The sequence below is a fragment of the Salvelinus namaycush genome, chromosome 24, assembly GCF_016432855.1.
Source record: "Salvelinus namaycush isolate Seneca chromosome 24, SaNama_1.0, whole genome shotgun sequence".
NCBI classification, from domain to species: domain Eukaryota; kingdom Metazoa; phylum Chordata; class Actinopteri; order Salmoniformes; family Salmonidae; genus Salvelinus; species Salvelinus namaycush.
In genome coordinates, this window is record NC_052330.1 from 6,035,982 (window position 1) to 6,053,008 (window position 17,027).

The 17,027-nt window shown below is 42.9% G+C and overlaps 1 protein-coding gene and 1 pseudogene across 1 annotated transcript in view; one reads left to right on the forward strand and one right to left on the reverse strand.

The window, feature by feature from the left end:
* LOC120019630 (serine/threonine-protein kinase D3-like) overlaps positions 1-2,712 on the forward strand; it is a 51,021-nt gene extending 48,309 nt beyond the window's left edge. Inside the window, exons 18-19 of the mRNA XM_038962982.1 lie at positions 734-819; positions 1,050-2,712. Of these exons, the coding sequence (XP_038818910.1) occupies positions 734-819; positions 1,050-1,223 (260 nt within the window). The 3' untranslated portion in view covers positions 1,224-2,712. The remainder of the gene's footprint in view (positions 1-733; positions 820-1,049) is intronic.
* Positions 2,713-5,740: 3,028 nt separating this feature from the next.
* LOC120019252 lies at positions 5,741-13,966 on the reverse strand (annotated as a pseudogene).
* Positions 13,967-17,027: the final 3,061 nt, after the last annotated feature.

Here is a 17,027-nt window from a genome sequence, read left to right on the forward strand (position 1 = left end):
TGGAAATGCATTCCCTGGAGTCACGCTTCACCATCTGGCAGTCCAACGGACAAATCTGGGTTTGGCGGATGCCATGAGAACGCTACCTGCCCCAATGCATAGTGCTAATTGTAAAGTTTGGTGGAGGAGGATTAATAGTCTGGGGTTGTTTTTCATGGTTCGGGGTAGGCCCCTTAGTTCCAGTGAAGGGAAATGTTAACGTAACAGCATACAATGACATTCTAGACGATTCTGTGCTTCCAACTTTGTGGCAACAGTTTGGGGAAGGCCCTTTCCTGTTTCAGCATGACAATGCTCCAGTGCACAAAGCAAGGTCCATACAGAAATGGTTTGTCGAGATCGGTGTGGAAGAACTTGACTGGCCTGCACAGAGCCCTGACCTAAACCCCATCAAACACCTTTGGGATGAATTGGAACGCTGACTGGGAGCCAGGCCTAATCGCCCAGCATTAGTGCTCGACCTCACTAAGGCAATGATCCAACATCTAGTGGAAAGCCTTCCCAGAAGAGTGGAGGCTGTTATATCAGCAAAAGGGGAGACCAACTCCATATTAATGTCCATGATTTTGGAATTACATGTTTGACGAGCAGGTGTCCACATACTTTTGGTCATGTGGTGTTTATGATACTTGTCTGGAGTGGCCAGGCTGGAGAGAGCTTGTGCTGGATGGAAATGTAGATCTCCCTTGTTTCTCATGTCGATGTTGTGCATGTTTGTCCATCCACCACACAGCCACGGACCTGATCAACAACCTCCTCCAGGTGAAGATGAGGAAGCGCTACAGTGTGGACAAGTCTCTCAGTCACCCCTGGCTCCAGGTAACACACCTGGACATTGACTAGGAGGAGCTACCTTCAGTCACACCATGTTCATCACATCATTCAAACGCAACACATCTCTATGGTGTTCACAGTTCACTCTGTTATAAAATTTTTAAAAAGGACTTACTCCATCTAAGGGTCTATGATAAGCTACTTCTCCTAGGCTTCTTCTTGCAGTTTGCTAATGACAACACACTTAACCTATACGCTTCCCATCCCTCCTCCAGGATTATCAGACGTGGCTGGACCTCCGGGAGTTTGAGACACGCAGAGGGGAGCGCTACATCACCCACGAGAGCGACGACACCCGCTGGGAGGAGCACGCCGACGAGAGAAGCCTGCACTACCCCAAGCACTTCATCATGGCACCCAATCTGGACGACATGGAGGAGGACCCCTAGTGGCCGGGAGGACTGCCTGCAGGATGCACGTGTTTCAGGAGGAGTTCACAGGGCATCCTTGGACACGGAGTCTCATGGCTAGTGCTTGGGTCCCTGGAACCTGCCACTCCTGGCTGAGACTGTAAGCTTAAACAGGCAGAGATGCATATATAGCCTACATGTTTGTGCATGAAGGTGTAATCGTGCACTACTACGTGGAACAGACAGGAGGCGATGCAGTGGACAGGCAGCAGTGTGGTGGTACGGCACCATGACATGGGAACACACGATGGTGTTGTGAGGGAGGGGGTGATGATCGAGTGTCTTTAGGTTGTTTTGTTTTCATCACATTCCAGAGACATGGTTTCTTTCTCCGCCGGCTGCCTTCTCTACAAGCCATAATATACAGTATGTCTCATGAGCCTGAAAGACATACATTACCTTTGGGGGTTGGTTAGATAGGGATTCCCCCAGCAGCAGTAATAAACATTTGCACTGCCTTTCAACCCAGAAAAAGGGTTTCTATAAAATATGGTTACTTTAGACCAAATCCAGGAGACCGAGGAACAGTCAAGCTTTTCAGCTTCAATAGCATATTGTTTTAATGTTGTTAGTTTAACATGTTTATTTGAAATCTCGTCACGACTACATTCAATTGTTAGTTTACCATGAGAGTGCTATTTTTGGAAAACTTTTCTTTCTATTGTTTTTATGTAATGCTATTGAACTGGAACACTTAAAGGGATACTTCGGGATTTTGGGCAATTAAGCACTTTCCTTCCCCAGAGTCAGAGGATCTCTTGGGTACCATTTTTATGTCTCTTCATCCAGCATGAAGGAAGTAAGAGGTATTTTCGCAAGCCAATGCTAACTAGCGTTAGCGGGATATGCCTGGCAGTTTATGGAATCTACTCGCATGCTAGCAGTTACCATAGACTTCCAGTCATTGCGCTAACACTAGTTAGCAACTTCCTTCAAACTGCACGCAGAGACATACAAATGGTGCCCACGAGTTCATCTGACTGGGGAAGTAGATAAAGGGCTTAATTGCCAATATCCTGAAGTATCCCTTTAATACAAAATATGCTAATGTCGTGGATATACACTCAGTGGCTAGTTTATTAGCTACACCATCCCGTTCACGAAAATGGTTCGCTCCTACAGACAGTGAGTCACGTGGCCGTGGCTTGCTATAAAAAGCAGGCAGGCAGGCATCGAGACATTCAGTTACTATTCGCTTGAACGTTAGAATGGACAAGACGAGTGACCTAAGCAACTTTGAGCGGGGTATGATTGTCGGTGCCGGGCACGCCTGTTCCGGTATCTCGGAAATGTCCGTTCTCCTGGGCTTTTCACGCACGACAGTGTCTAGGGTTTACTGAGAATGGTAAACAAAAAACATCTAGCCAGCAATAGTCCTGTAGGCGAAAACAGCTCGTTGATGAGCGCTTGAAGGAGAATGGCAAGAATCGTGCAAGCTAACAGGCGGGCCATGAACAGGCAAATAACGGTGCAGTACAACAGTGGTGTGCAGAACGGCATCTCAGAACGCACAACTCGTCAGTCCTTGTCACGGATGGGCTATTACAGCAGACGACTACACCGGGTTCCACTCCTATCAGCTAAAAACAAGAAGAAGTGGCTTCAGTGGGCATGCGATTACCAACACTGGGCAATTGAGGAGTGGAAAAACATCCAACAAATCCCGGTTCCTGTTTCGTCATGTGGATTGCAGAGTCAGGATTTGGCGGAAGAAGCATGAGACCATAGGCCCATCCTGCCTGGTGTCAACGGTAGAGGCTGCTCAATTGGTAACAAGGCACATGTTAGATCCCTTGTTACCAATTGAGCAACGTTTCCATTTCCCAAACAATTCAGGCTGTTCTGGAGGCAAAGGGTGGTCCGACCCTGTACTAGATGGGTGTACCTTATAAACTGGTCATTGACCACATATATATTTATTTTGCTTATTCGGTGAGATGGTTTTTTGCACTTTTAGTTAACTGTAATCTCTGGCTCCCTTATTGGATGCCTTGAATGACGTTGTGAACCAATCAGCAGCTGCTCCACACGGTCTTATCTTACCCTCCTTAGAAAAATGCCAGATAAAAAAAAAAATGAAGCTAACTCAAGCCTGAGAATTCTACCCATAGAAATATAATTAATAGAAGTAATTGTATTTTTATGATTCTACCCTTTTTTATATATATATAACTACGAACATTCTGGATGTCAACTAAATGGAGTACAGTGCTAAGTGTCAGAAAAACATTGATATGATTGCTCAATGATAACCAAGCCTAGGAAATTGTAGATATTAATTCTCTGCTCTCAGCCATACCGTTAGCTTACAAATGTTATATTTTTTAATGAAGTAAAGATAGTTGATAAATGTTTTTCAAGTACCAAATGTATGATTTTTGTTCAAGAACTGATGGGCCTTCTCAAAGCTTTGCCTTATTTCTTTCCCTTCCTGGTTTCGTTACATGACCAATATCTTGTTGTTCCTTGTGTCCTTTGTCCTGTTGTGTATGTATGGTTGACTGGGTTCACCCAAGGCCAGAACTACTGCTGTACTCCGGTGAGAGAGCTGCAGGGCCAAGCAGTCCAGCAGATTCACAACGGATGAATCCCAAATGGCACCCTATTCCCTAAATAGTGCACTAATTCTGACCAGAGCTATTCCCTATATAGGGAATAGAGCGCCATTTGGGATGTAGCCAAACGTCTGAGCACAGTGTAAGCATGGGAGGATACAGAGAAAGCAGCAGAAACATTTACTCAGTACTCTGTAATAATACAATGAATGCAATATGTTTGCTGAAGAGAGAAATCCTAAATTTGTCATAGAGAGAAATAGAGGGATGTGGCTTACCATGCCTTCAATACTGTGTGTGAGTGTGTGTGTGTGTGTGTGTGTGTGTGTGTGTGTGTGTGTGTGTGTGTGTGTGTGTGTGTGTGTGTGTGTGTGTGTGTGTGTGTGTGTGTGTGTGTGTGTGTGTACACTAGTTACATTTTGGCTGTGTTGAGTGTTTTTCCCATCCCAACCTAAATCATGAATTGATCATGTCTCATTGAGTAATGGCCTTACAGCATGCAACTGCTTATAGCAGTTAATAACATACAAATACATCAGAAATAAAAGAATAGGGCATTTGACATCGCTGGAACCAAGTGCAGACTTATCATGCTCAACGCAGGATACCCAGTTAAAACATACAGTGAATGAGTAGAAAGAACGAATGCAGAATTAGTTGACTGTGCAATTGTGTGCAGGGGCCAAAAAATGCAGATTTTTCTTTTGTGAAAACACCAAGTGACTTAAATGACACACCAATATGTTTTCTTCTCCCTCTCCTTACTTTGGTATTCGCCTCTTCAGTCTCAACCCACCACTTTGGACTGTGAAACAACATTCTGTTATGAACTTCGCCATACAGTATACTGTATTTTCAGTGTACAAAGTTCATGTAGAAGGGTAATGACTTAAACCTGAGATTCATTTAAAATGTGTGTTGCCACTGGATTGGCAGTCAGTGTTTTCTTCATTTCAATATTGACATATCTAATAAAACATTTCCTCGGACAGTACTGCAGAGAATGTACTCATTTCATTTGCAGCTCGTTTACAATTGGTCCTATTTTTTTGGTTTTTAATTTATGTAAGACTACACAGTGCTCAAAACATTAAGAACACCTTCCTAATATTGAGTTGCACCCCCTTTTGCCCTCAGAACAGCCTTCATTTTGTCGGGGCATGGGCTCTACAAGGTGTCAAAAGTGTTCCACAGGGATGCTGGCTCATGTTCACTCCAATGCTTCTCACAGTTGTGTCAAGTTGGCTGGATGTCCTTTGGGTGGCGAACCATTCTTGATACACGTGGGAAACTGTTGAGCAAAAACAGCAGCTTTGCAGTTCTTGACACAAACCGGTGGCACCTACTACCATACCCTGTTCAAAGGCACTTATATATTTTGTCTTACTCATTCATCCTCTTAAATGGCACATAGTAGTGCACTATATAGGGTACCATTTGGGAAACATAGGAACTGGGATAAAGTGCTCTTTTTATGGCTCTAATCTGTGTAATTAAAACCAAATGCCACAGAGTGCCAGTGGAGCCTGGCACATTTCATTGTGCCATATGTTAGATGAACAGAGCCATTTGTGGCTGGGGAAGAAAATAAATGGCTAACTACTGCTGTGTAATGATAGCACCACATGTTGAGGCCAACATTTCTGTTGCCTTTCTAAGAAATCGACATGTTCCTTCCAAATAAAAATATACTGGATTAATATCAATAAATATTTTCAGTCTTAATCAAATGATCACATAAAAATAAAGAAAATACTTAGTGCATTATGTGATTCCCAGACAAAGATGGTACAGCTATATAATATACACAAGAAGAATGTTGTGTAATGACTTTTAATCATCAGGACTTTAATATCTTAGCTTCACATTAGCCTCCCTCAGTAGGACTGGCTGGTTATTTTGGCTACGGTGATAGTCCTGTGTAATAGTCTCTTTTAATTGCTACTGGGGCAGCAAGGGCGAGCCTGTCAGAGCAAAACACAGCATGCTGCGAGTGGCTGACTTGCATCCCAAATGGCACCCTATTCCCTATGTAGTGCACTGCTTTTGACCAGGGCTCTGGTCAAAAGTAGTGCACTACATAGGGAGTAGGGTGCCATTTGGGACATGGCTGCTATCTACTAATGCCACGCTCACCCAATTGGTTCAAGATGTTAAGGCAGCCAGGCACCCCGTGGCCCATTAATAGTTTCCTTCCAAAAGACAGGAGCAGAGCGGAGCTGTATTCCTATAGCTTGAAACGCTGTGACCTGGGGGGACGTTCTTCTGACTGAGAACATCACCCAAGTATGAAATGCTCACTATGTAAACAAATGTGTTCACAAACAAATGTGTTCCTTGCGCTTTTTGGGCACAAGGAACATTTCTGGGATATTTTATTTCAGCTCATGAAACATGGGACCAACACTTTACATATTGCATTTATATTTTAGTTCTGTATACATTAGTCACCTTAGCCCCATGTATAAATAAGTGGGAAAATGCTGTGTAAACACAGGGTTCCTTCCCACCTGTAAGCGCCTGTAAGCGTGTATCGATGCCCATATTCAGGAAGTCTCTTTGGCCCCATGCAGGCCACCGTAGCTCCAGCCATCTACCTCGGGTAACCGAAGTCCAAGACAGCAGTAAGGTCAGCAGAGCCAGGGGACGCTAGGACATCTTGGAGCTTATGACCTTTGAAACCCTGGGGGTGGGGGACAGGAGAGGCGGTCTGGTGTTATGACAACATGACGCATGACTACAATAGTTTGCTATTTGTGTATTGTTACATTTTCATTTGACTTAATTTGTTAGTTGTTAAATATTTCCTTCTTTTTTTTTAAATTCCAAATCAGGTGCTTCCTTTCACGTGCAACAGCTGATAATATCTTCATGTAGTCACTTGTGACATAAGTGTGAGCCGTCCTGAACCATGGACGCCTTGTTCACAGATGGGATTGTGCAGTTCCCTGCCACATGTCTTTCGAAGGAGGGGGCCGCTTGTTTGAACCTCTCCCCCCCCTTTTCATCACACACATTAGTGAGTCCCAGAGCCAGAGAGCCATGTAGTGAGAGCCCACCCCTCTTAATAGGGGCCAGATGGGGCTAGGTTAGTGTGGAGCACGAGGAACAGGACTGGAGGGCAGTTGACCCTGATTTCCGTGTGTCACCAGCAAAGGGCAAGAGAGGTATGTCGCCTTCCTGCATCGGTTTCCTTGTCGCTGAGACTTGTTCGGCTAATCACATTACCATACACACTAAGTCAGAGACACACACAAACCGAGACCGTATTAAAACCTGCTGATAAATGGGCCAAGTTGGAGACATGATGGTATGTACTCTGAATGTGTCTGTCTTGGTCCCGCCGTGCCCGTAGTCTGCAATCAGTGCTGCGCCCCCGTCCTCTGCGATCCGATTGGCCAGTTGCTGGACGATGACCCCCTCCCTCCGGGCAGACCTCCACGAGCCGTCTCACTTCATCTGCCTAGGAGGTGAGGGGTTTCAGAACAAAAACAAGAGCGGCTCTGCTTACCTCGTCTGTGTGAAGCCCAGGCCAACACACAGAGGCCTGAGAACACGCATCATCAATCATACATGGCTTCACTTCCAAATCATCTCCACTAAGCAGCACCGGCTCCAAGCCCCTAGGCAACACAGAACCAAAAGGAGGGGCTTGCCTGGGTGGGATAAGAAGCATCCCAAACGGCACCATATTCCCTATATTGTGCACTACCCTATGGGCCCTGGTCAAAAGTAGTGCACTATATAGGGAATAGGGTGCGATTTGGGACACATACCCTTAAACTAATCGGGGAACACATGTTGAGAGGAAAAAGAGACTCAAGTGGAGTATTAAAAGCTATAGGCCTATCTACTTCTAATGGAAACTCCATTAGACCACAGTGATGAAAGAGCGGAGCAGCAGAGAAGATTATGTATAGCTTTTAACCATGGCGAGCGTAAAGAGAACAGCGTTAAGGTTATTAAACTCTACTACAATATGTGGAACCTGAGATACACATGCCTGTCAGGCACGGGTTGCAGCCATTAGTCGGGATTTCAAACCAGTAAGGGGGTTTCACCCAAGATCACTCATGATGTCAGGCTTTGGCACGCTGTTCAAAGCCCCTGCACTCTTCCAGAGAGACCAGATGAAATAGGTTGGTACTGTATATATTGCATAAACGTGGGTAATAAAAGACAGATGCTGGAGTCGTCAAACTTTTAAGGAAAAAGGAGTTTGTCGAGCAATTTGTGGGTGTGTTTGTGTCTATGTACCATAAAACAAAGGCTTAAGCAAAGATATTGAAACGTTTAAAAAAATCTTTGTTATTAAAAAAAAGTTAAAATGCCCAATGCATCCATTTTTATCTCAATATAAAATCATTTCTGGGTCACAAAAGTAGCTGGTTGAGAGGTTTGGAACTCTCATTTATTGGTCTATTAACTTATACCGCCTGGTGATGTCACCATGCAAGCCAAAACCACACCCATGCAAAACCAGTTAAGAGTGAATTGTATTTTCAACCAGCAACTATCAGGAAATAACATTGATCACATTTCTTCACACTTTTACAGTGTTAGTTTCATCAGCTGTTGTACAATATGATACAAAACTCAAGAAAAACTCAATCAAAAACGTGATTTTCCTGTGTTTTACAGTTTACATACATACACCTTAGGCCAAATACATTTAAACTTAGTTTTTCCAAATTTCTGACATTTAATCCTAGTAAGAATTCTGTCTTAGGTCAGTTAGGATACCACTTTATTTTAAGAATGTGAAATGTCAGAATAATAGCAGAGAGAATGATTTATTTCAGCTTTTCTTTCATCACATTCCCAGTGGGTCAGAAGTTGACACACTCAATTAGTATTTGATAGCATTGCCTTTAAATTGTTTAACTTGGGTCAAACGTTTCGGGTAGCCTTCCACAAGCTTCCCACAATAAGTTCAGTGAATTTTGGCCCATTCCTCCAGACAGAGCTGGTGTAACTGAGTCAGATTTGTAGGCCTCCTTGCTCGCACACGCTTTTTCAGTTCTGCCAAAAAACATTCTATAGGATTGAGGTAAGGGCTTTGTGATGGCCACTCCAATACCTTGACTTTGTTGTCCTTAAGCCCTTTTGCCACAACTTTGAAAGTATGCTTGGGTCATTGTCCATTTGAAAGACCCATTTGCGACCAAGCTTTAACTTCCTGACTGATGTCTTGAGATGTTGCTTCAATATATCCACATAATTTTCCTCCCTCATGATGCCATCTATTTTGTAAAGTGCACCAGTCCCTCCTACAGCAAAGCACCCCCACAACATGATGCTGCCACCCCCGTGCTTCACGGTTGGGATGGTATTCTTCAGCTTGCAAGCATCCCCCTTTTCCCTCCAAACATAACGATGGTCATTATGGCCAAACAGTTCTTTTTTTGTTTCATCAGACCAGAGGACATTTCTCCAAAAAGTACAATCTTTGTCCCCATGTGCAGTTGCAAACCGTAGTCTGGCTTTTTAATGGTGGTTTTGGGGCAGTGGCTTCTTCCTTGCTGAGCGGCCTTTCAGGTTATGTCGATATAGGATTGTGTTTTACTGTGGATATAGATACTTTTGTACCTGTTTCCTCCAGCATCTTCACAAGGTCCTGCTGTTGTTCTGGGATTGATTTGCACTTGTCGCACCAGAGTACGTTCATCTCTAGGAGACAGAACGTGTCTTCTTCCTGAGCGGTATGACGGCTGCGTGGTCCCATGGCGTTTATACTTGTGTACTATTGTTTGTACAGATGAACGTGGTACCTTCAGGCATTTGGAAATTGCTCCCAAGGATAAACCAGACTTGTGGAGGTCTAAATTTTTTTTTCCTGAGGTCTTGGCTGATTTCTTTTGATTTTCCCATGATGTCAAGCAAAGAGGCACTGAGTTTGAAGGTAGGCCTTGAAATACATCCACAGCTACACCTCAAATTGACTCAAATTATGTCAATTAGCCTATCAGAATTTTCTAAAGCCATGACATCATTTTCTGGAATTTTGCAAGCTGTTTAAAGGTACAGTCAACTTAGTGTATGTAAACTTCTGACCCACTGGAATTGCGATACAGTGAATTATAAGTGAAATAATCTGTCTGTAAACAATTGTTGGGAAAATTACTTGTGTCATGCACAAAGCACATGTCCTAACCGACTTGCCAAAACAATAGTTTGTTAACAAGAAATTAGTGTAGTGGTTGAAAAACTAGTTTTACTGACTCCAACCTAAGTGTATGTATGTAAACTTCCGACTTCAACTGTATATACACTGAGTGTACAAAACATTAGAAACACCTGCTCTTTTCACGACAGACTGACCAGGTGAAAGCTATGATCCCTTAATTAATGTCACATGGTAAATCCACTTCAATAAGTGTAGATGAAGGGGAGGAGACGGGTTAAAGAAGGATTTTTAAGCCTTGAGACAATTGAGATGAATTGGCATGGATTGTGTGCCATTCAGAGGGTGAATGGGAAAGTAAAAATATTTAAGTGTCTTTGAACGGAGTATCGTAGTAGGCACATCAGTTTGTGTCAAGAACTGCAATGCTGCTGTTTCCCCCCCCCACACTCAACAGTTTCTTGTGTCTATCAAGTATGGTCCAACTTGACACAACCGTGGGAAGCACTGTAGTCAACATCCGTGTGGAACGCTTTTGACACCTCAAATCAAATCAAATCAAATTTCCTCGTAGAGTCCATGCTGTTCTGAGGGGAAAAAGGGGAGTGCAACTCAATATTCGGAAGGTTTTAATAATGTTTTGTGCACTCAGTGTACATTTCCACACTATGAGGTTGAAATAATACTGTGAAATTGATGATAATGCACTTTTTGTGTAACGCTTGTTTGAAAAGACCACCTGAAATTTCAGCCTGTTTTGATGGTATGGAGTTTTGGCCTGCCTGGTGACATCCCATGCCCACTCAGACCACTCCCAGACAGTCCTAACTGTCTAGCTTGTTTCTTGCTTGAGAAATTACTCTTTGCTAAGAGGCATTTTTGTTTCTTTTTGACCATTTTAATTGAAAACAATCACAGTAAGGTCCTTTAATTATTACACAGAAATGATTTGATATTGACATAAAAAAAACAGCTGCATTCGACCTTTACTCATCAACACGCAACACTCACCTGTATGAGCTGAGGAGAGGCAAGAGCGGGAGCTGGCACTATGACAAACCTCAGCTTGCCTGGCTCATCTAGGTCAACATCCACCATCACCTCCCTCCAGCCCTTCTTTGTTCTCTGTGCCCACATCACAATCAATGCACAACGCAACGGATCAAATGGCACTTACAATTCATGTTTTTCAATTACTTGTGATCTGTTATCAAGATCTATATGTCTAATCCAAATAGCTGGTCAAGTAAATGTACCTGGAATTTGTGGATGGGTAAGGCATCAAAGAACTCATGAGCAAGGTAGATGCTGAAGCCTGTTTGAAAGAAAAAAATGCCAATCAATAACAAATTCACACCCAGTAAATTAAATGTATTAAAATCTTACCATAGCTAAATGATTAAGGATTAGAGCATAAATCATTAGTCTCCAGCCAAGTTTCTATACCACGTCTACCTCGAGACACGTAATCCAACATGAGATGAACTAAATTAAGATGAACTACAATTACCTCATTTAAAACTATAGATTACGACCTCTGGGGACGCCATCCAGGTTGCGGTACGAGGAGATGGGGAGGCATGTGGTGGTGGTCCCCTGGCGGTACACAGGCTCATCCTTCCTGGCCCACACCTGGCTCTGGTCCCTCGTCAGAGCCTGGGACTGGACCTGGCTCAGTTTAGAAGTCACCTCCACAAGGTGCACTGAGACAGCAGCCCCACCCAGGGCCCCACGCAGCTGACTGATGACCTGGACAACACAGACAGACAGACAGTGTATTGTTTAGCAGTTTAGCTTATTACATTGATGGACTAAATATGGAAATTGCTCCCTCCACTGGTCATATATTGAACTCACATTGGCCATGTAGTAGGACATAGCATCACATACAGTACCAGTCCAAAGTTTGGACACATCTACTCTTTCAATGGTTTTTCTTTATTTTTAAATTTTTCCTACATTGTAGAATAGTGAAGACATGAAACTATGAAATAACACATATGGAATCATGTAGTAAGCAAAGAAAGTGTTAAATCAAAATATATTTTAGATTCTTTAAAGAAGCCACCCTTTGCCTTGATGACAGCTTTGCACACTTTTGGCATTCTCTCAACCAGCTTCATGAGGAATGATTTTCCAACTGCCTTGAAGGAGTTCCCAAATATGCTGAGAACTTGTTAGCTGCTTTTCCTTCACTCTGCGGTCCAACTCATCTCAAATCATCTCAATTGGGTTGAGGTCAGGTGATTGTGGAGGCCAGGTCATCTGATGCAGAACTCCATCACTCTCCTTCTTAGTCCCATTAAGCTCAAACCAGATGGTATGACGTATCGCTGCAGCACAGCACCCTCACATCATCACACCTCCTCTTCCATGCTTCACGGTGGGAACCACACATGTGGAGATCATCCGTTCACCTACTCTGCGTCTCACAAAGACACGGCGGTTGGAACTAAAAATCTAAAATTAGGACTCATCAGACCAAAGGACAGATTTCCACAGGTCTAATATCCATTGCTCGTGTTTCTTGCCCCAAGCAAGTGTCTTCTTATTATTGGTGTCCTTTAGTAGTGGTTTCTTTGTGGCAATTCAACCATAAAGGCCTGATTCACAGTCTCCTCTGAACAGTTGATGAAGAGATGTGTCTGTTACTTGAACTCTGTGAAGCATTTATTTGGACTGCAATTTCTGAAGCTGGTAACTCTAATGAACGTATCCTCTGCAGCAGAGGTAAGTCTGGGTCTTCTTTTCCTGTGGCGGTCCTCATTAGAGCCAGTTTCATCATAGCACTTGATGTTTTTTGCAACTGCATTTGATGAAACTTTCAAAGCACTTGCCATTTTCCTGATTGACTGACCTTCATGTCTTAAAGTAATGATGGACTGTCATGTCTCTTTGCTTATTTGAGCTGTTTTTTCCATAATATGGACTTAGCCCTATTTGGTATAAGACCATCTTCTGTATACCACTCCTACCTTGTCACAACACAACTGATTGGCTCAAATGCATTAAGAAGGAAAGAAATTCCTTTTAACAAGGCACACATGTTAATTGAAATGCATTCCAGGTGACTACCTCATGAAGCTGGTTGAGAGAATGCCAAGAGTGTGCAAAGCTGTCATCAAGGCAAAGAGTGGCTACTTTGAAGAATCTTAAATATATTTAGATTTGTTTAACACTTTTTTGGTTACTACATGATTCCATATGTGTTATTTCATAGTTTTGATGTCTTCACTATTATTGTACAATGTAGAAAATAGTAAAAAATAAAGAAAAACACTTGAATGAGTAGGTGTGTCCAAACTTGTGACTGGTACTGTACATACTCTGAGAATGTCATTGGCCAAGGAGCCTCTTCCAGGCCCAAACTCCACTAACTGGAAGTGACTGGGCTTCCCTGCTCCCATCCACTCGCTTAAACACCAGATCCCCAGCAGCTACGGACAGAGAAGGGATAAGCTGAAACCATCATCATCATCACGCAGGGCATTGGTATGGAACAACATCCAGAAACTATGAAATCTCCATCTGGCCCAAGCATATCATTCTGCACATAATAGCCCTGAAAAATAAACATACCGCTTCATCTCTGAAACAAACATTTCTTTAAAGAATAGTGGCATTGTCTTGTCTTGTCTTGTCTTGTCTTGTCTTGTCTTGTCTTGTCTTGTCTTGTCTTGTCTTGTCTTGTCTTGTCTTGTCTTGTCTTGTCTTGTCTTGTCCTGTCTTGTCCTGTCCTGTCCTGTCCTGTCCTGTCCTGTCCTGTCCTGTCCTGTCCTGTCCTGTCCTGTCCTGTCCTGTCCTGTCCTGTCTGTGTGTGTCTGTGTGTGTGTGTGTGTGTGTGTGTGTGTGTGTGTGTGTGTGTGTGTGTGTGTGTGTGTGTGTGTGTGTGTGTGTGTGTGTGTGTGTGTGTGTGTGTGTGTGTGAGAGAGATCAGGTAGTTACCTACCTATCGTGACTGGGTTAGTGAGAACCTCTCTCATGTACTCTGCCACTGAGATATGACCTGTTGCTTTGATCTCGGAGGTTAGATGTCTGAGCATTGAGTTCCTTGGCATTAGTTTATCTGCTCCATGATCTAACTATAAAGAAGAAGTTAACATTTAGATAAAGCTTTCTGATAGAAACTAGACATAGACTGAAATGACTGTGGATACAATTACAGTGAGAGATATCCTTAGGTGTCTGAGCATTGAGTTCCTTGGCATTAGTTTATCTGCTCCATGATCTAACTATAAAGAAGAAGTTAACATTTAGATACAGCTTTCTGATAGAAACTAGACATAGACTGAAATGACTGTGGATACAATTACAATGAGAGATATCCATAACTAGTAAGGCTGAAATAGAGAAACTGATCTTACCAGATGATGGTGGTGGACAAGGGCAGACAAGGACTCTGCTAAAACTCTGCAGTGCTCTAACTGCCCTCTTTGACATAGTTATCTAGCTAGTTACAACACTCAGACAATGTTCCACTGTAACAGTAGGCTACTAACGTTATACTTTCCCAGAAATGGACATCGAGCCTGACTGCACAGTAGCATGAGAGAGACAACTGAAAGCACACCGGCAGGGATCAGCTGGCGGAGGTGTTGCTAACATTTACGATAGCAAATTTCAATTTACAAAAAAAAAATGACGTTTTCGTCTTTTGAGCTTCTAGTCATGAAATCTATGCAGCCTACTCAATCACTTTTTATAGCTACTGTTTACAGGCCTCCTGGGCCATATACAGCGTTCCTCTCTGAGTTCCCTGAATTCCTATCGGACCTTGTAGTCATAGCAGATAATATTCTAATTTTTGGTGATTTTAATATTCATATGGAAAAGTCCACAGACCCACTCCAAAAGGCTTTCGGAGCCATCATCGACTCAGTGGGTTTCTGGACCTACTCACTGCCACAGTCATACTCTGGACCTAGTTTTGTCCCATGTAATAAATGTTGTAGATCTTAATGTTTTTCCTCATAATCCTGGACTATCGGACCACCATTTTATTATGTTTGCAATCGCAACAAATAATCTGCTCAGACCCCAACCAAGGAGCATCAAAAGTCGTGCTATAAATTCTCAGACAACACAAAAATTCCTTGATGCCCTTCCAGACTCCTTCTGCCTACCCAAGGACGTCAGAGGACAAAAATCAGTTAACCACCTAACTGAGGAACTCAATTTAACCTTGCGCAATACCCTAGATGCAGTTGCACCCCTAAAAACGAAAAACATTTGTCATAAGAAACTAGCTCCCTGGTATACAGAAAATACCCGAGCTCTGAAGCAAGCTTCCAGAAAATTGGAACGGAAATGGCGCCACACCAAACTGGAAGTCTTCCGACTAGCTTGGAAAGACAGTACCGTGCAGTATCGAAGAGCCCTCACTGCTGCTCGATCATCCTACTTTTCCAACTTAATTGAGGAAAATAAGAACAATCCAAAATTTATTTTTGATACTGTTGCAAAGCTAACTAAAAAGCAGCATTCCCCAAGAGAGGATGGCTTTCACTTCAGCAGTAATAAATTCATGAACTTCTTTGAGGAAAAGATCATGATCATTAGAAAGCAAATTACGGACTCCTCTTTAAATCTGCGTATTCCTCCAGGGCTTAGCTTTCCTGGATCTGCACAGCTCTGCCAGGGCCTGGGATCGGGAGAGACACTTAAGTGTTTTAGTACTATATCTCTTGATACAATGATGAAAATAATCATGGCCTCTAAACCTTCAAGCTGCATACTGGATCCTATTCCAACTAAACTACTGAAAGAGCTGCTTCATGTGCTTGGCCCTCCTATGTTGAACATAATAAACGGCTCTCTATCCACCGGATGTGTACCAAACTCACTAAAAGTGGCAGTAATAAAGCCTCTCTTGAAAAAGCCAAACCTTGACCCAGAAAATATAAAAAACTATCGGCCTATATCGAATCTTCCATTCCTCTCAAAAAAAAATGAAAAAGCTGTTGCGCAGCAACTCACTGCCTTCCTGAAGACAAACAATGTATACGAAATGCTTCAGTCTGGTTTTAGACCCCATCATAGCACTGAGACTGCACTTGTGAAGGTGGTAAATGACCTTTTAATGGCGTCAGACCGAGGCTTTGCATCTGTCCTCGTGCTACTAGACCTTAGTGCTGCCTTTGACACCATCGATCACCACATTCTTTTGGAGAGACTGGAAACCCAAATTGGTCTACACGGACAAGTTCTGGCCTGGTTTAGATCTTATCTGTCGGAAAGATATCAGTTTGTCTCTGTGAATGGTTTGTCCTCTGACAAATCAACTGTACATTTCGGTGTTCCTCAAGGTTCCGTTTTAGGACCACTATTGTTTTCACTATATATTTTACCTCTTGGGGATGTTATTCGAAAACATAATGTTAACTTTCACTGCTATGCGGATGACACACAGCTGTACATTTTAATGAAACATGGTGAAGCCCCAAAATTGCCCTCGCTAGAAGCCTGTGTTTCAGACATAAGGAAGTGGATGGCTGAAAACGTAATACTTTTAAACTCGGACAAAACAGAGATGCTTGTTCTAGGTCCCAAGAAACAAAGAGATCTTCTGTTAAATCTGACAATTAATCTTGATGGTTGTAAAGTCGTCTCAAATAAAACTGTGAAGGACCTCGGCGTTACTCTTGACCCTGATCTCTTTTTTGACGAACATATCAAGACTGTTTCAAGGACAGCTTTTTTCCATCTACGTAACATTGCAAAAATCAGACATTTTCTGTCCAAAAATGATGCAGAAAAATTCATCCATGCATTTGTTACTTCTAGGTTAGACTACTGCAATGCTCTACTTTCCGGCTACCCGGATAAAGCACTAAATAAACTTCAGTTAGTGCTAAATACGGCTGCTAGAATCCTGACTAGAACCAAGAAATTTGATCATATTACTCCAGTGCTAGCTTCCCTACACTGGCTTCCTGTTAAGGCAGGCTGATTTCAAGGTTTTACTGTTAACCTATAAAGCGTTACATGGGCTTGCTCCTACCTATCTTTCCGAGTTGGTCCTGCCGTACATACCTACACGTACGCTACGGTCACAAGACGCAGGCCTCCTAATTGTCCCTAGAATTTCTAAGCAAACAGCTGGAG